General features: G+C 47.5%; 2 protein-coding genes across 3 annotated transcripts in view; one reads left to right on the forward strand and one right to left on the reverse strand.

Annotated features, from left to right (window-relative positions):
* Window positions 1–3,400: 3,400 nt before the first annotated feature.
* The window catches only part of ETAA1 (ETAA1 activator of ATR kinase), a 187,825-nt gene continuing 167,402 nt past the window's right edge, over window positions 3,401–23,823 (reverse strand). For both annotated transcript variants that reach the window (XM_069608153.1, XM_069608154.1), the window contains one exon: window positions 3,401–3,917. In XM_069608153.1, coding sequence (XP_069464254.1) covers window positions 3,802–3,917 — 116 coding nt within the window. In that variant the 3' untranslated portion in view covers window positions 3,401–3,801. The remainder of the gene's footprint in view (window positions 3,918–23,823) is intronic.
* LOC138467092 (small ribosomal subunit protein uS10-like) lies at window positions 22,990–23,432 on the forward strand. Its single transcript, XM_069607234.1, has one exon. It carries the CDS (start codon window positions 23,055–23,057, stop codon window positions 23,412–23,414), a length of 360 nt encoding a protein of 119 aa, XP_069463335.1. The 5' UTR covers window positions 22,990–23,054; the 3' UTR covers window positions 23,415–23,432.

Here is a 23,823-nt window from a genome sequence, read left to right on the forward strand (position 1 = left end):
CGGGGGGGATGGAGACAAGGAGGAAAGGAACCACTGCCCCCACACAGGGCGGAGAGAGAAGATAATGGTAGACTTTGTTACAGAGAGATAACCAGGGCCAGGAGAAAGGGGCGCTGCAGCCTTAGCATACTCCATAAAGAAGAAAGCAGTGCAGTCTTAGCATAAGAGAAGAATGCAGGAGAGCTGATGTACATTTGGTTAATGCTGAATAAGCAGCAGCTCTTCTACCACAGGAGAAAGAAAGAGGGGCAGCTACTTTCAGTAACTCATGAGTAAATATTAGGGGGAGCTGCACCCCATGAATAAGTGCATGGGCGAAGGAGAGAAGCAGTGCTGCATGTGAACCTTGACATTCTCTGGGTGAGGAGTAAGGGGAGTTGCGCCCGGCACAGTGGAGGCCCAAAAGAAGAAAAACAAATAGTGAGCGCACCAAGGTAAAGGACTGTGGCCACAAGACTGCGGGCCAGCAACTGTGCAGGGGCTTATGACCTGTGTGCCAAAAGTATTGCAGCACAGCCAATTAAGAAGTCCTGCACAAGCTTACAAGCCAACTATCCCCAACAACGTGCCTGTGCATGAAGGGAGGGCGCAGCATGCCCAGAGGATATTCCTTCATGCGAGTTGTGGCAAAGGGACATGGCAGTGCGGCAGTTGCCCTGGAGGGTTTTGCGTTTGCTGCGACAATGAAGCAAATGGTGACATCACAGGTGCGCTGAGGTGAGTTTGTGATTGTCCAGAACTTTGATATCACAGCGTTCAGATGCCATTATTGCTGCCACTACCTGGAAGGTTAAAGTAAAGGACCTCATGGCGTCAGTATGCCGTGCCTTGTTATGATGTGAATACTGGATAGAGCGTTCATAACTATTTCTTTATTTGCATATTCATGTGCGCATCCAAAGTCTTCCCAGGCGGGCAGACACACTGGCATGCGGCATGTACAAGAGGCATTGGGTGCTCAAGAGGTGGGTCAGCAGAATTGAGGATTGGGCCCGGGACAGAAGGAACGGTTTTCATGAGGAGAGAAGGAATGCTGTTGTGGGAAGTCAAGCTGCAGCATATCCCGCGAGAGAGGATAGCTATAGTCACGGCGTTGGAGCAGTGATTGGAACAAGCAGCAAGGAGGACAGGATGGGACTGACGTGCGCCTAATATCCTTTTTAAAAGTGTTGTTGGAGAGAAACAAGTTTGTCGAACATTTGCTTTGTCTACAGGTTTTGAGCTGGCTTTCGAGCCACTGAATTTAAGTGTTTGTACTGTAGGGTTAGTTAGAATTGAGTACCCATGTATTTTTGTTTGGACGCGATTCCTGTGGATGGGCAATGTGGTAACAAGTGCTGCATACAGTGGAATGGCCATTACTGGGAACTAGTGCCATGCAGAGTGTCATGTGTCTGGTAGTGTGTTAGCTTAGTAGTTGCACTGATGGGGCAAGAGGAGAGTGGGACTGTAGTGAGAGTGGTTAGTGTGAGTGCGTTAGTTTAACACTTTTGAGGAATTTTACCTCTAGGCTATTGGGAGTTACACCGATTTTTAAAGCTGTTGCCCGCAACATGGACCTTTAGGTGTTGGCGGAGCATGGACTTTTAGGTTTCTAGTTCCACAGTTTGCTATGGTGATGCTAATGTAAGCAAGTGATGTGGAAAAAGTTAGATTTTATGTGAAAATACTTATAGGGACTAGCGTGTTTTGAGAATTTGCAGGTTAGAGCTGACCACAGCATGGACATTTAGGATGTGATACTAGTCTCGTTAAAAGTGGGGTATGTAGACCACTCGAGTAATGTGTCAGTGGGAAGTATGGGTAATGTGACCTATCTAAAAGAGTCCAGGTCAATGGAACATGTTAGTTGTTGGTGAAAAAAAGGGGGAATGCTTCTCAATCATGTGACTAAGAAGTAGAGTATGGGTAGATGGGGGGGGGTTGCCTTTTGTAAGTATGAGCTGCTGCTGTTGGAGGCACAGCCAGTATGTTGGGGGTGGGGAGTGCCTGCCCATTCACATGATTAAGAGAAGTATAGTATGGATAGATAGGGGGGTGACGCCTCCCGCAGGTATGAGTGGCTACGCCTCCCTTGAGTACGAGTGGCTGCTCTTAGAGGCACAGCCAGTATGTTTGGGGGGACACCTTCCCCGTCATGTGACTTTGAGAAACAGAGTGTGAGTAGATAAGGGGAGGCACCTTATGTACGAGTGAGTGGTTTCTCTTGGAGGCACAGCCAGTATGTTGGGGGGACGCCCTCTGTCTTTCTTTTGAGTTGCATCTCTCATAAAAAAGATTCCCCCTTAGGATATGAGTGTTTTCCCTGTATGTTTCCTTTTGTGGATTTGTGTGTGAAGGAGGGAAATGTGTTGTATTGTGCTTGGTGTGAATGCAGGTGCTTGGGAATGAACGAGCGAATGTTGATGTGTCTGAGAGAACGTCTGGCTGTGAGTGTAGGAATGCATGTTAAGGTTCCAGCGTATGCAGTTGGAGAGGCCTAGCCTGGGTGATGGGACCCAGTTGTTCAGGTTTATCATCTTAAGTGCAACTGTAATAAAGCCTACCAATGGAACGTGACTGATGTGACCAAGGAACCTACTTTTCAACAATATTGCTTTCCCCAAAGTTAATTAATACCTATAGCTGTAGAATGATGTCTATAATACTCTTGTTCTTGTATGTACCAAAGCACCCCAATAAATATTACGGCAAAAAAAGCATTCACTGGTATATCATTGGGCTTAGGGTTATTTAATGCCCCTTTCTGTGATGTTACAATATTTTGAATCCGGTTCTTGCCACCTGTCCAAAACTGTACGATCTTGGACAAAGCTCTCTCCTTCTGTTCCCTTCAGTTTTCAATGTCAACAAATGCAAAGAAATAAAACTGAAAAAAGTATGACGTATTATGACAAATAAAAGAGAAAGGCAGGGAGAGGAAACTTGAAGAGATGTAACAGAATGCTGTTAAGGGAAGGCAGATAAGGGAACTGACATATGGATATACAAAAAAAAAATGCGTTTCTCCCCCCCCCCATGTAAAATCAAATGTCCACACCACACATTAACTAGCAACCAAGTAATCTCCATATATTAGATGTTTTAGGTGCACGTAGACTATAATTCTCAACTGATTGTTTTGGAACAAGGTGGTCAGGTTATTCAATGCCAACTAGGATACACAATTTGATTTTACTCATGTAAACTCAGAACGTACTCACGCTAGGCCTGTACTCCCTGGAGCCCTTTAAATCCATAGGTTGACGAGCATTAAAATGTTCCCACAATGTGGGAAATTTCCCACAAACCTGATTCCCGGGCTAGGGCATTTTCTGTACAACTGCAGACATCAATTTCCTATCAAATGACCTTGTGAATACGTATAGAAAAAGTTCAAACCAATATGACTAGATAGTGCCAATTTCAATATTTACGGTTTTATTAAATAAAGGGTAAAAAAATGATTTTTTTACAAAAATCAAAAATTGCTCCAACCTGTGGCATCTCTTACTCCCTTAGTTTTTGTTTTTTAGTTTTGGAATAAAATAAAAATGAATTACTGTGGGAATTAAAGATGTAGTGATTTTCTGCCCATCATGGTTAAAGCAATATTACCCATTTTGCAGGCAAGGACTGTTTACACATGTAAACACTCAATGTTAAAATAATGCTACAATGATAAATAGTGCTTATTCTTTCACTCAATTTCTCACAGAGAAAGCATGGATGATTTAGACCGAAGTGCAAGGTCTCAGCTATAATACATTATATAGACTTTTTACATAAATCAGTCCTCTGAATAAAAAATAAAAAAACATGTCATGTGTTCTTCATTAGAGAATGTGTGCGTTTCTTCAGTCGGGCTAGTGCTTCTCTCTTCTTTCTCTCAATGTCTTCTTGAGAGCACTTCTGACTTCTCTCTTCAGCAGTAAGCACTATAAAAACAAAAACATGCATTATCTTCTCAAATTTAAAGGAAAGAAAATACACAAGGCTACAACAAATGTATTCACTGAGCTTTGGTTAAGTCAAATCATAAAAGGTACATTGATACTACTGTCACCCTTCTAGTGGAGAAAGCAAATATTGCATATTCTCCTCTTACAAATCATAGTTCAAAACACCATACATCCTCTCCTACAGCCAAACTATTTGCCCCTTCAGTGTAATAAGAGCATAACATCCATCTTGACTTGATGGATGTGTCCATTGCTCTCTTTCGCGACCTCTGCAACACTTTCCCTTACTATACTGCCCTCTGGCCCGACACACCTTGGATGCTCTCATCTCAACAGACATCCCCCTCCCTCATATTACCCTATCTCCTGGTCTGACCACACTCTGCTCTCTCCCCACATTGACCTCCCCTATCCCCAGATGATGTCTCCACCTGCACTGCAAGTCTCCTTTTCTGTCATTCCACCGATGAAGTGTGCATCAGTCGCTGCATTTGCCTCTTCCGTCATCCCTCGTCCGCCTCTTTCCTTTATTTTACTTCTTATATAGCACTGCTGGCCCATAGGCCTCATGGAACACACGAAACAGGCAAGACAAACAACGAAAGCTAAGAAGGAGAGGTAGCCGGGGGGAGGGCAGACTAAGTTGACAGGTTACTTAACCTGGTTTAATATTAAACGGATGGGACTTGGTCAATGTCTTACATTTTTTTGAGGGAATTGACTGATCTAAGGGCCAGTGGGAGCTTATTCCAGGCGGAAGGTGCCTGAACATCAAAGGTGGTTCTGCCTAATCTAATGTGGTTGAACCTGGGTTGTAAAAACTGTGCCTGGTCTGACTCTCCTTCGGACTCTGTTCTAGCTAACCTCCACCTTTCTATCTCCAACACCATCGACATCCTTGCGCCCCACATGAGACCTGCCTCGAAATGCAACTCTTGGTATGACTCAGACTTGGCAGCTCTGAAACGCAAGTGCAAAGCTGCTGAGTGGAAGTGGCAGGAATCTAGTTCACCCTCTGACAAACTGGCCTGCCACCTACTCCAAAGGCAATATCGTCTCTCCATCTGCTCCAAGAAGAGGGCTCATGTCCAAGCCCACATTTCTGCAGCCACCAATAACACAGCTGAAACTATCTACAAGGAACTTGCAAATCCGACCGCAGTATCCTCCTCTCCCCATGCCCCCCAGGCCCTCTGCTCTTCTCTGGCTGCCCACTTTTTCCCCAAAACCCTGCACATCCTGTTCTCTCATCTGCTTCCCTGCCTCACCCCCTCTTCCCTCGCCCTACCCTACCCCCCCATACTCATCTTTCTCTCCCATTGTACCAGATGAGATCTCTAGAGTTGTCCACTCTATGAAAGTCTCCCCTAAACAGGTGCTCTTCCTGCTCCTCCAGAACCATCAAGGACATCATCACCTCTCTTGCCCCAGCCTCTGCAACCACTGATTCGCCACTGGCTCCTTCCCTCAACCCCTTAAGCACTCCCTTGTGCATCCTCTCCTAAAAAGACATTGGCTGACCCTTCCTGCCCAGCTAACTATCACCCTATCTGTATCACCCCTTTTTTGGGCAAACTCATGGAGAAGCTGGTCATCCAACTGACCCTACATACCGAAGTGGCTGGCTGCCTCCATGACCACCAGTCTGGTTTCAGGGCAGCCAGAGGCAGGGAAACTGCTCTCCTGAACACCCGTGAAGACCTACTCTCTATGATCCTCCTCGATCTTTCTTCTGCCTTAGACCACTCCATCCTCAACCAGTCTCCATGATACCCTTGGCATCACAGGCAGGGCACTGGCATGGCTTACCTCCTTCCTTTCAAACAGACGTTCCCGAGTGCAAATGGGTCCTTTTCTCTCCTCCACCATTCTCTACTCATGGCGTCCCTCCAAGCTCTATCTGATCACCATGGCTCTTCAAAATCGACCTTGCCGCTCTGTCCCACCTGATCTCCACTTTCTCCCCTCATTTCCAGTCTTATGCAGATGACACAGCTCTCATTCAAGCTGCCATCTTCTGCCTCCTCCCTCATACCGGACTGCTATTCAGGCATGGATCTCTGCCAATTAACTCTGCGTTAATACCAGCAAGACTATCCTTCTCATTGGGACGCCTGCTCCTTGTCCCCTCTCCCCCACTCTCTGGCCAGACTCCTTGGGTCACTCACCCACCTCTGAGGCAAAAAACCTAGGGATCATCTTTGACGACACTTTCTCCCGATCTCTCCACATATCACTGACCTTCCCTGGAAAGCCAACTTTCAGCTCCACCTTCTCTGGGGCATTCTACCTTTCCTCACCTTCCCCCAGAAGCTCAAAGTCTCCAGAGCCCTGGTTCTCTCTAGGCTAGACTACTGCAACAGCCTCTTCCTCTATCCTCCCTCTGCCCGCTTCAAATAATCCAGAATAGGACTGCAAGACTTATCCTTTGCCTCAAGCCCAGGGAATGCATCTCTCCAGCCCTAAAATCTCTCCACTGGCTCTCACTGACCGCAAGGATTAAATTCAAGACCCTTTGCATCATACACAAGGCTGACTGGGGCCTGGGACCTCTACACCCAGCTTCCCCTGTCTAAATACCTCAGACCAGAGCCCTTCTGTCCTCTGGCTCCAACTCTCTGCAGGTCAAATGTTTCTTCAAGCAGAGAGTGGGAGGTAGACCACTTTCGTAGGCTGGCTCCTCCCTTTTGAACGGCCTCCCTCCACCCATAAGCCTTGAGCTGGATCTACTTAAGTTCTGGAAACTTCAAGACTTTCACGTTCTCCTCTTCCTTTGCCCCTCCCTCTGCTGCTGTGACTGGGGCCTGGCCCCTTCAGAGTCATACAGGGGCCAGACCAACTCCTACCAGTCCCCTCAGCATTGTTTGCCAGCACTTGCCTTCGGGCTCCCTTTCCCGGACTAACCCAATTGGTCCTCCCTGTCCACCGCACTCATCCTCCCTTTCCCCCTGGCACTTGCCACTTTGGCCCTCCCAGCACTTCCCTGCACTGCTTCCCTGGGGGCACCCCACCGCTGCACTTCACCCTCTCCCCCCTTGCACTTACCACCTTGTCACGCACTTGCACAGTAGGATTGTCACAAGGCCAGTATAACCATGTTTGTTCTACTTTGTGAATTCACATGTTCGCCCCTCCCCCAACCCCACGATCTGGTCTTGTGGCGCTTGGAAACACTTGTGTATAGGCACCACACAAATGTCCAATAAAATAAATCACATGCCCAACATCAATCCCATGCATTCATATCCCCATCGGTTTATAGTCATAATGTCGAAAAAAAAATGTCGACAGACAAAAATGTCGAAAAAAAAATGTCGACAGACAAAAATGTCGACATCCTATACTTATAATGTAAAAAGTCATTTTTTCGAAAAAAAAATGTCGACATTTTTTTTTTGACATTATGACTATAAACCCTTAAAACTATCAACACCTCACCCAACACCCCCCTGCCACCCCCCCCCACACCCCCCAACCACCCTTTCACCCCTCATACTCAACACATACCAATTATTTATTTATTCAATAATTAAATAAATAAAAATTGTATTTACTATTTACTATTTACTAATTGTACCCCCCCTCACCCAACACCCCCCTGCCGCCCCCCCACACCCCCCCAACCACCCTTTCACCCCTCATACTCAACACATACCAATTATTTATTTATTTATTCAATAATTAAATAAATAAAAATTGTATTTACTATGGGGGGGTCCCCCCCCAACCCCCCCTCACCCAACACCCCCCTGCCACCCCCCCAAACCCCCCCAACCACCCCTCATACTCAACACATCATATATATATTTATTTATTTATGCATACACTAAATTAATGTCGAAAAAATATCGAATAATGTCGACATTTTTGTTTGTCGACATTATTGTTTTTCGACATTAATTTGTCGACATTTTGACTGTCGACATTATTGATGTCGACATTATGACTGCACACCATCCCCATCATCAATCTTGTTTGTCCATCCACATACATGAAGATACATGTCAAACACCTACTTGGTTCATTTGATTCCAAAGTCCTTTTCAATTAACAGGTAGGTGTGTCAGTGCATAGGATTTTGTTTTACTATTTGAGTGTCGTGGAATTTCAAGTTTGAAATGTACAAGCTTTGAGGGGCAAACATACCGGATGGAAATTAATTAAATCACTGTGGGTATTCATAGAATAAAAGCTCACCAGTCTTAAAGAAAGGAGCCAATTTTGAACCACCCCCTATACCTTCGGCTGATGGCCATTGAGCCATGAGCATTGTTAAGACGAATGTAGATCTAGTGCGCTGGGCAGAATAAACAGCCAACAGCCAGGATCGGTTTTACAGTCACATTCACCATCATGAAGGTGTTTGCTGGGGAAAAAGTCTAAAAGTCAGTATATACACCTTTCACTAATAGGGGATAAGCAAAATACAGGCAAAAGAGATTGGATCCTGAGCCAGACCAGCGCTAGCATTCATAGGTACTGCGTGACCCATTGAAGCGTGAATACATATTCTCTGGTCATCAGGACGGGGCAGTCCGCTTTGTTTCTTGTGCTCATTTAAAGGAGCAAAGGCAAAACAGTATTTGGTGGACTTCTGAAGCCTCTGCATTAAGTTTTTCTAACTGCTTGCTAATCTATCGTGCTAAGAGATGATTCAGCTCTTGATCCCTAAACCCACCACCAGATGCCTGGGAGGATTTGATAGAAAGCTTGCTAGAGAGGACAAGGATTGAGCACTCACCGGCACCGAGTTGTACAGGATGAAGAGCTTAGTCTGGAGAAGGGAAGAACAACAAGTTACTTACCCCTGGTAACCTCCTTTCGACTGGATGTTCCTCCCACGTATTCCTTATCTTTGATATTTCCAATATCCAGCATTGCTGCTTCTGAATTTTTTTTCAGCAGTGGGGTCACTGTGCGTCGATGCCCGTCGACTCCATGTCCCTCGGAGGCCTCCGTAGCACATGCAGCGCCCTTGGCTTCAGTTCTGTTTTTACACCCTGACCTTTAGTCCTCCCGAGAGAGCGTAAACTAACCGCAAGGGATATTCTACTGCAGGGTAGGTTGGGAGGGGCAATAAAAATACATGGGAGGAACATCCAGTCGAAAGAACGTTACCAGGAGTAAGTAACTTGTTCTTTGAATGGATTGTGTCCTCCCACGTATTCCTTATATTTGATACACTCCCAAAGAAGTTTACAGTATTTGGAGGTGGGAGTCAGAATTTATAGGACATTAGAATGTTTTCTATGGATGTGTGTGCACAGAATGAAACAGCTTTGCCAAATGCAGTTTTCTGACCTGAGGAAGAGTCTAAAATATTTTTAGTGAGGGCGTGTACAGATGACCATGTGGTACTCCCCTCTGATATGATAGGTTATTTATAACGCGCTTAATACCCAAAGGTTTCTAAGCGTGGATCGAACCCGTGTTGCTCCGTGTCGTCATGTTTTCAAGGCGAGTACGCTGCCACCGAGCTATCCTCCCTCTTGTAAAGCAGAGGAAGTTGCCATGCCTTTGGTCGAATGAGCCCCTAGGCCTTCTGGAGGATCTTTTCCTTCCAGTTTGTAGCATTCTGATATTGCCAATATAATCCATCTGGATAGTGTTTGTTTGGTAACAGCCATACCCAATGTCTGACCTGAATAGTCCACAAATGGTCATTCTGTCTTAACTTTGTCATTCTAGATATGTAAAAACTCAGTGCATGTTTAGGGTCAAGCCTGTGAAGTCTCTCCTCTTCCTTCCGAGGATGTGGTAGAGGGTAAAAAGATGGTAAAGTTAACTTTTGTGTGAGATGAAACTCGACAATTTTGGGTAGAAAAGTGGGTTTCAACTTCAGCACCACTTTATCTTTGTAAAAGACAGTGTAAAGAGGCGTGCAGGATAAAGTGTGAAGCTCACTCACCCTTCGGGCAGATGTAATTGCTACTAAAAAGATGTTTTTTAGGGTTTGTAGCCTCAAAAGGACAGGAGTGTAATGGCTCGAAATGGAGCCCCCATCATAAACTTCAACACTAAGTTGAGATCCCAAACTGGGACTTGAAAAGGGATTGGAGGGAAAACATGCGTCAGACCCTTTAAAAATTGAACTATTAGAACGGTATCTTAAAGTAAGAAACTTACTCTGAAGTGCGCTTAAAAATCAAAAGTGCCGTCAAGTCTATCTTGATGGTACCAATCTGGAGCCCCATATTTGCCAGATGTAACAAAAACACCATCGGTGTATTACATGTAAATGGTTCAACACCAGCTGCAGAACTTATTCCAACGGCAGCGGTACACAGATTTAGTTGCTAGCCTTCTGGCCGAAAGCAAAACCTCCATTAAATGGTCCGTGAGGTTCCAATCCCTGTAACTCAGCCTCTCTGAAACCATGCGTGAAGGCTGAGCGTCCCGAAATCCCGATGGAGAACCCGACCGCCCTCTCGCGAGAGTAGGTCTTCTCTTTGTGGAAGACATATCGGAGGGCAGATGGACATGTCCAGAAGGTCCGGGTGTTAAGCAAAGTTTGTATGCAGTACCCTTTGGGACCACTACACACAATTCTGACTACAGGTATAGGAAACCCAACCTTTGGTAGAAGCTTGCACTACACAGTTTTGGTAGCGTGTTGAGCAGCCAGGCTTATCTCAAGAGGGGTCAATGTGAGCTGTAGTGGAGTTACAGAGATTCACAGATACAGGTATTCAAATACACTCTTACATTCAAAATTTCTTGCATAAACATTTATCAGTCAGTTAGAATAAGCCTTCTTCAGAAGGGAGCAAGAAGAGTCATACAATTCTATAGGCTAAGCCAAAGTCAATGGGCAAAATGCTTGTATAGGATGAAGCACTTTTCTAGAAAAAACAGGAGCCACATCATGCTCAACAGGGTCCTCAAAGTCAGACCTTTCTTCCTCCTCATATATGTCGTCCAGAGGGAGGAGAAAACCTGGCCTAGGGACAGAAGAGGGCCTGGAGTCCACCACTGGCCTCACAGACTTAGCAGTAGCCTTCCTTGAAGGATCCACCAGATCAGGGAACTCCTACAGTACATTTCAGGCAAAAATCCCTGAGGGCGCGAAGGCTTCGAAGTCGAGAGCGTCGACAGCTTCAGCGTCGAGAGCGCCGAAGGCTTCGCTGTCGACAACAGTGCCGAGGGCTGATAAGAAGGCAAAGCTTTGACATCCGAGTCGGACGGACATGGCGCCGACTGAGTCGATGCAGGCTTCGAGCCCTTAGCAGGTTACAGCGGTCTCGCTCGGGACGAGGACCGAGACCTGGAGGCATGTCTCTTGCGACTATCCGAAGCCTTGTCCGAACGGGACCTCGAAGGTTACCGATGCGATTCGCGTCGCGGACCGGAGGCGTGCGAGCCACGGTACGGGACCGTTCCTTGCCAGCTTCATCAGAAGGCGCAACCGGAACCATGCCCTGCGATTGAAAAATCATCAACATCTGCTCCTCCGGAGTTGAGGACTTAGTCGGGCATGCCACTTTCCTCGCGGCTCCATCCTCCGAGGAGGAAGATGGGGAGGCGACCGGTGACAGCACTTCCTAGAATGCCGCAACGAGGATGAAGAATGGCAGGAACCACTCCGGGACCGAGAACCCCAGGCCTCCTCCCAACGCGGAGAGTCGGCCCTCGAGTCGTCTGTGGACACCCCTTTGGATTCCAATTTTCGGTACTTACTGGGTTTAGAATGGAAGCGTCCCCTTTCACTCCCGCAAGGCCTTGGCAGTCAGCGACTGGCATTTTGAATAGTCGTCAGTGTCGTGACTCTCGCCCAAGCACCACAAACAAATGCGATGCAGGTCAGGAATTGACATTTTAGACTTGCAGTCCCGGCAAGTCTTGAACCCAGACCGCGGAGTCGGAGGGGTCGAAGAAGACGACATCTCTACAATGAAACACACGGGGCGCGCCGAGTTCTCGAAGCAAACATGTTTGAGGAAAAAACAGAACTGAGGCTACGGGCGCCGTTCGTCCTATTTATAACATCCGGTGATGTCTCCCTAAACGGAGGCCTTCGAGGGACATCGACCCGACGGCATCGACGCAGGACGCCCTCTGCCAAAAAAGTTTCTGAAGTGCACAGCTGTGGACATTACATGTCAAAGATGTGGAATATGTTGGAGTACACAATCCATTCGAACTTTTGTTTCGTTATTTTTGACATTTCAGGCCCTCTGAAGCAAGAGACTTTACTGGAGTAGAGACTTGGGCACAGAAGCACAGAGCAAAGGAGCTGTGAGCTTGTGCAAGAGAAGCCCAGGGGTGTGCTGTGCTCATGTGTCCTGCCTTGTCCCGTGCTAAACAGGTGGGTAAGGGAGACCGGCCATAACATCCTGAATTATCATTTTGTGAACACTTCTTTCTTTTCTTGTGAACATCATCCCCACACTACATAGCGGTCAGGATTGGCAATAAGTTTTCTTAGTATAGGCCCTTTTTAATTGACTAGACTCCGCTAGGACTATATTATTTGATGGTTGTAGCTTGCTCCCATCTTAGATTTAGGTTTACATTAGGCGCTTATCTCACCCATTTTACAGTTTTATGAACAGCCTTGAACTGCGATCACTTGTGTCCGTCTTATTTGATGCCATGCCTTTCTTACAGGGCACAACAGTAAATGCAGTAATACCTTGATTTGGGACACATGTATAGAGGGGAAAAGCCTGAAAGGGGGGCACGACAGTAAATTAAGTAAAACCTAGATTTGAGATAGCTCGTTAAAGAGACAAATTGCTACAATGGGGGCACAAAAGTAAATGCAGAAACTACATTTGTGAAGAGCCCCAAGATGGGGACCCAGGAGTTACAGTTTTGCAAATTAAATGTTTTAGGCTGGCTTTGTGCTTTGGCTCAAAGGGTGGACACATGAGCTTTGTGAGGACAATATTAAGGTCCCAACCAGGGGGGGAGGAGGGGGAATTTGAAATGGGAGGCTATAGTATTTTTACTCATTCCATTAACGCTCTGATAACTGGTACCTTCCATCATGATGCCTTGTTCTGGGACATAGTAATGTCATGATCTCTGCTTCCAAAAGATCAGGACTTGCCCGACTCCCTTGGAAGCAGACCCATAACCCCGGTTCCGAGTGCCAGCCAGTCCCAATTGGGACCTTTTGGACCCTGTCCTGGCACCAGTGGCACCAGGCTCATAAAGATGCCCAGTCCCAGCGCTGGAAGCGCCGGGCTCATAATGCTTGGGTGGACTTACCTGCAGCAGACCATGCTGCTTACTTACCTGCCAGTTGAACCCCTGATCCTCTTCTGTTTGGGACTACTTTTCCTGTTGGGTGGGGCAGGAGCCACTCCCTAGGTTCAGAACACTGGAACTCTTCTGGAAAGCAGGAACTCTTTTCTTACCTAGGCGTGGCTGTGGAAGGAGACACCTAAGGACTACAGGAGGCTATTTAAACCACACCCGATGGATGAATCTTGCTTTGTGTTATTCTGCATTCTCTGCAGCAGAACGCTCATCGTGTCTTCTGCTTCTGATCCTGGGCCTAAGGGAACAAAGGCTTACCATCCTGGAATCCAGTCTTCAGTAGCACCTGTAAAGACAAAGAAGGAACAGGTTAGCACTACGGTCTTCAGTGGCAGCGCATCTCTTACCTGGTCCATCGGCTGTCACCAACACCTCGCGCTGCATTCCGGCATCTGAAAGACAAAGGCTTACCTACTCTTCGCATGTTCCGGAGGTCTTCGCACTGCATTCCGGCATCTGAAAGACAAAAGCTTACCAGCTCTTTGCACGCTCCGGAGGCCTTCGGCGCTGCATCCCTCATCTGAAAGACAAAAGAAGGTGCGTTTAAAGACATTGGGCAACTTTATTACTCACGTGCCATTACTCCTTCCCACGCCGAATCCAGTGGGTATTCCAGCACCCTTCAGCTTCTCTAAAGCTCCGAACTTGTACCTGCAAGATAAAAGGGACAGTTAGTGCGCATCGTGAAGCAGGCTACCAGCGCTTACCTACGTGCTTCCAGGCGCTTCTATTCCTCACGCGGGTTCGATCCTCAACTCATCAGCCCGCCATCGCCGGAACTCTGCAAAACAAGAGATATCATTACAAAAGACTTAAGACATTTGAAGCGCCCAGAACTTACCGTTCGTGCAGTTAACGACGGACAGCAGTCCTCTGAGGTCCAGAGGCCTGCACCCTTATCCAGTGAAGGAACTGGTTACGGCACCCTGCCCCGAGGCAGATGAAGAGCTCGGCGTTCACTTACCTAAGGTGAGGGCGTTAACCTTTGGGGTTCTACAGGAGAAGAGAAAGGGAAGAGGAGAGAGGCACCCAATAACCCCAGTTCATTAATCCCATATTTTCTATCTGCAGACATCTTACTCTTCGAGTCAGACATACAGTGCACAGAGGTCCAGCCCAAAGAGCCAACCGTGTGTTACACATCACCTTTGAAGATACGGCATTCACCCAGTCAAGACCGGCGCCTCTGCGGGAATCAGGTGAGCGTTACAAGTAAACAGACAGAGCCGCTAGGTGTACTTTAATGGAATTGAATACTAAACCAGAGTCTAGTAGGTAAAGCATATAGTGAAGAATGTTAGATGTTGAACAGTCAATTGGATTTATGTTGGGATCGGCACCAAATGACAACTCTTTGCCAATTGTTAATGTAGCAGTGTCTAGTGTTGTGTTTCCATACTGTTTGAAGGATATCCATACACCTTTGTGGAAGATTTAAATGCCTAAATTCTAGGACTTGGAGCCAAGCTGCCAAGTTCATAGTTTGAGGGTATGGATGAAATGTGGCCCTCTTGTGCTGGGACAGCATGTTGAATGGGCACAGAAGTTTGATTGGTTTGCACATTAATAGGTGTGGAAACCATGGTTGTTGGCCCACATTGGAGCAATTAGGATTAGATACTGGTGCATCTTGTGCACTATCTTGTTGAGGAGTGGTGTTGGTGGATAAGCATATGCACATTTCTCTGACCAACTCATCCTCTGGACCCTGGTTGGGGAAACGTGGATGCGAAGTCTGGGCATTGTGCCCTTAGGTTTGTTGCGAACAAGTCTAGAGGTGTATATGGACATTGGGTGAAGATTTAGTTTCAAATATCTTATGAATTTGCCACTCGTATTCCGCAGGTAGTAGAGAACTTCGGCTCCGATAGTCTGTTAGAGCATTAAGTTCCCCTGGAACGTGTTGTGAGTAGGAACATCTTCCGCTTGAGCACCCACTTCCATATCTTTTGGGATAACCTGGACAGACTTAGACAGTGCGTCATTCCCTGTATGTTTAGATAAAACATGGCAGTGGTGCCGTCTGTGAGGACTTGCACTATTTGACCGGCTTGGTGCTGCTGAAAAGCTGAAGTGTCTTGAGGACTGCCAGTAGTTCTAGAAGGTTTATGTGGTTACGGGCTGTTTGCGTCCACATGCTGTGCATTGTGCGATGAAGATAATGGGCTCCCCACCCAGAGAAGGTGGTGTCCGTTGTCAGAATGGCCTGGACTAGTGGATTGCGAAAAGGTTTTCCTTTTAACATGTTGTCTTTGGACCACCAGCAAAGAGCTTGTACTAAGGTTAGCGAAACAACCGCTTGCCTGAGACCATTGTTTCGCTAACCACTCTTGCATTGGGCACATGGGTATCAGGACAGATAATGCTCAAATTAGATGGAAAGGACATGGATGATTTTAAAGAAAGGGAAGTTAGAGAAAGAAGAGAAAAAGGAACAGGAGGAGAGTAAGGAACAAGTTACTTACCTGTAACTGTTGTTCTCCAGCATGGGTCTGGCATGGATTCACATTCTCATGAATATTCCCCGTCAGGCTGGGAATCCTCGGTAAAGAAAAACACTGTCTTTCGCCTAACAACCAATCACTGAGCTCTGGGTCATACTACCTCCAGCCAATGACTGCCCTCTACCTAAGCCCCTCCTCTGGCAGGCATCTTCAGATTTGGTAGCACGTAAAGTGGCAGTAGGACTAAGAGAGGAGCCGCAGGGGGGTAGGCAGGAGGGTTCACATGTGAATCCATGCCAGACCCCATGCTGGAGAACAACAGTTGCAGGTAAGTAACTTGTTCCTTCTCCAGCATGAGGTCTGGCATGGATTCACATGCTTATGAATAAAGAATACATAGCACTACACACATGCACAACCACGGGAGGTGGCAAAGGCTCAAAACAAGCATCTCTTACCCTCCTCACCAGGCCCACCTTCAAGCGAACAAGTTGCGCAGCACTGCTTGGCCGACTCTTGACTCCTCCCTGGAATCCCGGTTCACGCAGTAGAATCTTGTGAAGATGCGAGTCAACCTCCACGTAGCAGCCCTGCAGATATCCAGCAGGGGCACACCAGACAGGAACGCCGAAGTTGCACTGATCGTTCTGGTCGAGTGGGCGTTTGGACGGCCAGGCAACGGTCGTTCGCCAACCGGTAAAAATGGGTGATGCAGCCGGAGAGCCACATGGAAATGGAAGCATTAGAGAGGGCATTTCCCTTGGTTCACAGGGCCAAAGTTCATGGAAAGTTGTGACGTCTTCCGGAACGTGCGGTCCACGTAGAACTTCAGTGCTCTAGTCACATCCAGCGAGTGCAAAGTCCTCTCGGCCGGCGACAAAGGCGTCGAAAAGAACACAGGCAACACCAAGGGCTCGTTTAGATGAAATTCCGACGGCATCTTGGGAATGAAGGAGGGGTGCATCCGCGGCACCACCCTTGTGTCGTGAAATGTCAAATAAGGTGGCTTACAGGACAGGACCTGAATCTCACCCACTCGTGCAGATGTAATAGCCACAAGGAACATTGTCTTCCACGACAAAAACTTCAATGGAACTGTCTGCATAGGTTTCGCATGGAGGGCCCATGAGCCTAGTCAGCACCACCTTGAATTCCCATGTCTGTGCTGGAGCCTTCACCGGCGGGAACAAACAGTCCTTTAATAAACTCCTTAACCAGACGGTGTGGCCACAACGACCTTCCCGGAGATCTGATGTAGCAGGAGATAGCCACCAGATGAACTTCGATGGAGGCATGGGCTAGTGCTGCTTTAGCCAACGGCAGCAAATACGGCAGCACTTGCGAAGGCGTGACTTGTAGAGGGTCGATCTTCTGTGTACGGCACCAAACAGTGAACTTCTTCCATTTATGAGTAGACTATGCTCTGGCTTTGGCCTGCAGGTTCAGCGATACTGGGTCGTGGTGCAGAATTGCGCCCCCTTCCCTGGCGGGAAGATCAGCGACCACCGGAAGCTTGACTGGAGGGGCCGCTGACATGTCGAGAACGTCTGGGTACCAGATCTGCCTCGGCCACGCCGATGTGACAAGGATCATCCTGCACCAGTACAGTCGGAGTTGATTGACTAGTCTAAGAAGCAACAGAGGGAACACATACAGAAACAGGCCATCCCAGGGGAATGAGAGAGTCTGCAATGGTGTTCTTCACTCCTGCCAGATGAAACGGGATGAGTAACATCCCCTTGGGTGACGGCCCAGTGCCACAGTTCCTGCGCTTCTTTGGAGAGCGCTGGGGACCTGGTGACCCCCTGCTTCCTGGTGTAGAACATTGTGGTGGTGTTGTCTGTCAAGACCTGCACCACCTTGCCCTTGAGGTACGAAGGAAAGACTTGAGGTCCCAAAACATTGCCCGCAGCTCCAACACGATGTGCAACGTTTTCTCCTCCGGTAGCCACAGGCCTCTTGCATGGAGGCTTCCGGTGTGAGCTCCCCACCCTTCCAGGGAGGCGTCTGTCGTAACAGTCTCCTGGTGAGGTGGGGTCTGGAAGTCTGCACCTCTGGACAGATTTGGGTGAACTCCCCTACCGTATCACTCAATGGAAACTCTCAATGAGTGTGATCTTGTCCTCGAAGCTTCCCGACACTTGTATCCAACCGGCGTCGAGGAACTCCTGTATTGGACGCATCCGTAGCCTGCACAGACAAATGAGGTAAATGCAGGACGACATCATGCTGAGCAGAGACTTGATAGACCTCACCCATGCGTCCTTCAGGGCCAACAGTCGCTGTATCTTGCCCAAAATGGCCCCTATCCTCGCTACAGTCGGAGACGCCAGGCACAACACTGTTGAGTCAGGATCCAAGAAACAGCTCATCCTGCAATAGAATCAAGCAAGACTTTGCATAATTCACGATAACCCCAGCTCCGTCAACAGGCACACGGTCTTCGCCGTGTGGTCGATGGCGATCTCCTTCGAGCCGGCACGGATGAGCCAGTTGTCCAGATAAGGGTACACGTGAATCCCTTGTAGTCGCAGCTGCGCTAGCTGATATAAGAAGCCCTCCTTCTCCTCCAGAGTGAGCTGAAAAAGTTCTGACGCTCTGGAGATAGAGTAGAACGAGCCAATCTCATCCGGCGGCAAAGATCTGGGCGGGGGTGTTGTCATCTGTGCCCGTCGTCGCTGTGTCTGCATCCATCTCGTCCAGGGGGAGAAGAGGGGGCGAAGGGTGGTGAGGAGGTGGAGGGTGTACCCTCTTCTTCTTGGCCGGGGGATACCCCGTGGGGGCGACGGTCGTCGCTGGTGCGGCCAGCGGCGCAATAGGCATCCTCATAGGATTTCTGATACCAGCGTATGCAGTGCTGATAGGATGTCCACTGAGCGGTCTCCAGGAGGTACCCGAGGTGGGGGTGGCAGCTGAGGTGCAGGCAGAATAGGCTGCAGGGGCACCAGCTGGGAGACCAGGCCATCATTGCCTTGCTACTCTTCCTCGACCGGGTCTTCGCGGTCGTCGCCTTCGTTGTCATGCTCGTCGTAGGGCCTGCTTCCTAAGTTTCCCTCCTCCTGGATGGTTTGCAGACCAGTGAGCTCCTCCTCAGCTGGGGTATCCGTACCCTGGAGGGCCACCGCACCCCCCATTCCAACGGTGAAGGTCTCGGGGAGATGGGTATCTTCTCTGGGGTCTTCTCTATGGGCCGGAACGCAGCCTCCATCCTGGGAGGAAGTGACGCCCTGGCCTTGGGGGTTGCATCCTGCGGGGCCGTCTCGGCGGCCTTCCCCAGAAGGGCTGCCACCCCCCGATAGAAGGCTGGGCCTTCGGTGGGTGCACCTGGGCCTTCATGGTCAGGACCAGAGCCTTGTCCTGCTTGGCATTCTCCTCAGGGGGAGGGTCCGAGCCCCGCTCCCTCTTGGACTTCTCCGGTAGGATGGACTTGGGCCTCTCCTTCAGCTTGCCCGGATGGTCTGACTTCCTCTTGGCCGAAGATCCAGAGCGTTGACTGGTGACAGAGGCTGGAGACTTCTGGAATGTGCCCTGGCCGCCAAGTAGCCTGTCGCAGCGGCGCTCCCGGTGGCAGTGGACTTGCGGTGCTTAGCCGCCTGTTGGATACCCTGCGGGAGGGGTGCCCTCAAAGGACTTAGAAGGCCGCTCAGCCTTTTTGTAACATGGGGAGGCATGCTGCTGGGACCCACCCAGAAAAGGGGCCTTGGCCTGTAGCCACTCGTTCAGTCGCATGTGCCTATCCTTCATGCGAGGGGCTATCTCCTGGTTAAACACACAATCCTCTGTGCGCCAGGTACAGGCAGTGGAGGCACTTGGAATGGTTGTCGTCCAAAAAGACATTCCACAAGCCTCTGCAAATCCTGAACAGGGGTGTTCAATCGTTTTCCTCCGACATGATCCACGCGGCGTAGGCCTGATAATCTTCCGGAAGCCTCTACGAAAAAGTTACGATATCCGCCCTGGAGCTAAAGAATCTGAAAACGGCCCCCGTAATCGGAAGGCTGATTGATGGAGCACAAGGCCCAACTGACCGAAAAATAGAGTAAACTCTGTCCAAAAACGCAGAAAAAGCTCAAGCTTTAAACACGAAGACTCCCAACACTTGAACGTGCAGTAAAAATCGCGGTAAAAATCTGAAGATGGCTGCCAGAGGAAGTGCTCAGGTAGGGGGCAGTCATTGGCTGGGGGCAGTATGACCCAGAGCTCAGTGAAATGAAACAAACTGATTTTCTTTACAGAGGACGGGGAATATTCATGAGCATATGAATCCATGCCAGACCCCATGCTGGAGAAGAGCAGAAAAGAGGAAAAAGAAAGAAGGTTGAAAAAGAACGAGAAAAGAGGCAAGAGGCCGACTGAGAAATGGAGACTAGAAGAAGAAAAATGGAGACAAAGATGTTGAAAGGGAAAGAAAGGTAAAGGAGGAAGAGGGAGAGAGAGAGAGACGAGATATGGAAAGAAGCATGGAAAGGCAATTAAATTAAGTTGATATTAGGGGGCATGCACTCCCGACAGAGATAAGACACGAAAACAAGAGAGAAACAGAGGAGCGTAGAGAGACACCACAAAAGTGGATGAGATACCTAACATACTCTTTCAGATGAAGGAGAGGATGGGGCTACATGAAGGAGGATTGGCAGTCTGTACAGGAGCAGCAGGGATGGCACCAGCAGCATGAAGGTCTCTGCAAGATGGAGGAAGGAATATATTGAGGAGGTGATGAGTGGAACACATATGACAAGTCCCCTTGGGAGGCTAGATTTTGAAGACCAAGAAGACGAAGGCGATGACATTGAGGACACCATGTTGAAGATGACTCGGCCGCACAATCCCCTTTCTACAAGCATGGGGGATGAGAAACAGATGGCGTGATTAGATTTGGAAGAACTTGTGAGGAGTCCAGAGCCTATTGAAGATCCCAGACATCCGAATATACAATCAAACAGTTTAGAAGAGACATAAAAAGGCTGCTTGCTGCCACATTAGGGGAGCAATCAGATGATAATTTGAAGTGAGCGGGATATTCTAGGTTAACAGCGCAGAACACTAACCATGACAGAGCACCTTTTGATAATTGTCGAGCTAAATTATGTAGAGCACTAAGGGTTCAGTATCCAGACACGGACATGAGCGCAATTATGACTCAAAAAAATGAAGGCAGATTAAGATCCAACTGCTTATATTCAGGAAAAATGGCAGAAACTAGAGAAACGTGGGACAAAAACTATTTATCACATTTTAAGCCAGGGACTTCCATGGGAAGTACAGAGACAATTGAGAAAGATTGTGAGAATGGAAGCGAAGCGCAGGGGGCAGAGATACAATTTACGATTGTTAAAACTTTGTCTCTTAAAGCAAGAGAAAGACAGAAAGTTGAGGACAGGAAGATTGACGAAGCAAAGTTGGTTAAGAAATAAGTGTTGAAATTCTCTGTGGAAGTAGCAGTATTGACAAGTGGAGGTGAAGGTTTTAATACACAAGGGACACAGCAGCTACAGTCAGCAGCAGCAAACAGAAATCTTGGAGGATGGGGAGAATATAATTTTTTGCCACAAGGGCAAGGGTTTGAACCTAGAGGCAGAGGTTTCAGTAGATACGGAAGCGACTTGCTCTTGTGTTAAAGATGGAAAGTTCCAAATGTCCAGCATTGCCAGGAACGCACAACGGTTTTCTGGGGCAACAACTACGGTTCCTTTTACAGACACTTTACCATTACCATAGGAGTACACGACATGTCCATGCCATTAATATATTCCTGAAAGACAGCAGTTAACATATTGGAGAGAGACTTGATTAACAAATTAAACAGGACAATATAATTCACTGATCTGGGGATAATATGCTCTATCCCAGGGATTCATTATGTGAATGCACAATAATTCATCTCAGAATTTTATTGTCAGAAAGCACAAAGATGAGTGCCATTAAATCCAGAAGCATTCCTTTACGGGGTAGACATTGTTAGCCTGGCTTCCAAGAATACAGGACAGACTATTGCGGTTACCCACAGAATTTTTGTTTCGACCAGAAGTACCCACGGACGAGGAGGAAAGTGCAGATATTTTCAAATGAGTTTGAAGCAGCAATAATGAGGGAAGACATTCATTTTACATGGAGTTGATGAGTAAGGGCCAAACTGGAGAACAGTGAGCTTTGATGAAGGAGATGAAAGCTGGTTTACAGTTGACGACTGAGAAGACAAAGTGATGTTTAAGTCTTATCAGTTAAAAATTGAAAATGGAGAAATACCTCAGAGAATGTCACTGGTAAAAAAGGTACAGTCCTTTCTCCGCGAAGATACGTACAAAGCACATTTTGGACCAGTAGTGCATACGACGTTGATCTATTGAGAGGAGTGGGGACAGTCAATATTAAATTGAAGCAGGGAGCTATCTTACCACTAGTAAGACAATATCCCATGTCAAAAGCAGCTGACAAAGATATCTATGACACTATTGTCACCTTAGTGCAACACGGGATATTGGTGCCTTCATAATCCACATGCAACACAGCTGTGTACTCCATGAAAAAAGCGACCAGGGGGTCGTGGAGATTTATTTAGTACTTGCGCCCCCTGAAAATATTTTTGTGGCAGAGTTCCCATTAGTTTCAAACCCACCCACAATAAACATCCCATCCAAAGCTAAATATTTTACAGTGATTTATTTAAAGAATGCTTTCTTTTACATCCCCTTGCATGAAGAGTACCAGTATATGATCTTGTTCACTTACTGCGGGTTTAAACTAAAACATACACGGTTACCCAAAGGGTATTGTGAATCCCCCTCAGTCTTAGAATGCTGCAGATGGACTTGGGAAATGTACAACTTGACAGCACAGTAATACAATATGTAGATGACATTTTAGCGTGCAGCAACATGGGTGAAGAGTGCAGAAAAGACTCAGTAAAGCAGACAACAGTATTGGCCGAGAAAGGGTACCCTACGATTCCCAAGATGCAAGCCATATATTCTCAGATTAAGAGCACAACCAGCCCTTGTAAGCCAGGTGCAGGACAATTATAAGACAACCATCCATGAAGAATAGTATTCCCAGAGGTAAAAAAACAATGCTCACATTAATATTAGCTAAATTCCTAATAAATTCAAGGTGAAATAATTCCAAACAATGCCTCATCACACGACCCATAATTGAAGAACACAGTCTATTCATTAACAGTGAACACAGATAAGACACCTGCCTTACTCCTCACATGCAGACATGAGACGCCACACAAGGCCAAATACAAAGGGATCACCCTGGCTCATGGCCTAGAAATGAGCGATGGCATTTTCTATAATCTACAATTTTCTACGATCCACGCAGTGAGCGTCAACGTCAGCCCCTGGATCACCGCTGTTCGTGTCTTTGTAGGTACGAATAAGTCGGCCAGGAAACAAATCTAGCCATGGCATTTAAAGACGCCGGCAAAGCACCTGTCGAACAGGAAGTAGCAATCCACCATATCAGAATCACGCTGACCAGTCGCAATGTAAAGTCACTCGAGAAAGTGTGTGCTGACCTGATTAGAGGTGCCAAGGAGAAAAACCCGAAAGTTAAGGGACCAGTTTGTATGCCCACCAAGACTCTGCAAATCACTACCAGAAAATCACCCTGTGGTGAAGGTTCCAAGACATGGGATCATTTCCAGATGCGAATCCACAAGCACCCGATTGACCTTCATAGTCCTTCTGAAATTGAGAAGCAGATCACATCAATCAGTATTGAGCCTGGTGTAGAAGTGGAAGTTACAATTGCTGATGCATAACTGAAAGGAAAGCAGTTTGTGGACATCTCTGCCCCATCTCCAGCCTGGCTCCTGTCTTGACGACCGGTCCGTTGTCCAAGAAGCCAACCAATCAGACTCTCTAATTTTATGCTGCCCATGTAGAAGGGGGCCAGCCAATTACATATTGCAGAGATAGTTTTTTTTACTGTTATCAATTTAGAGGTAGTCTTAGGAGGCACCACCAGACAAGCATTACCCAATTATAAATGTAACACCTATAGAATGTGAATGTAGTCACCATTATTAACCAATCTTCGTACTCCGACGGATTTTGGTAACTAAGATTACACTTTGTCTTTTCCATGTATGGTGGAGAGGTATATATCTTTAATGTGCGCTTTGAGGCATGTGCATACCTTCTTATCACTCTGGTGCCCCACTTGTGATG

The sequence above is a fragment of the Ambystoma mexicanum genome, chromosome 4q (assembly GCF_040938575.1).
Source record: "Ambystoma mexicanum isolate Mex_15411 chromosome 4q, UKY_AmexF1_1, whole genome shotgun sequence".
In the NCBI taxonomy this organism is placed as follows: Eukaryota; Metazoa; Chordata; class Amphibia; order Caudata; family Ambystomatidae; genus Ambystoma; species Ambystoma mexicanum.

Bases quoted from the DNA above. Each gene is read 5' to 3' on its own strand.
- LOC138467092 (XM_069607234.1), top strand. From the start codon at position 23,055: ATGGCATTTAAAGACGCCGGCAAAGCACCTGTCGAACAGGAAGTAGCA.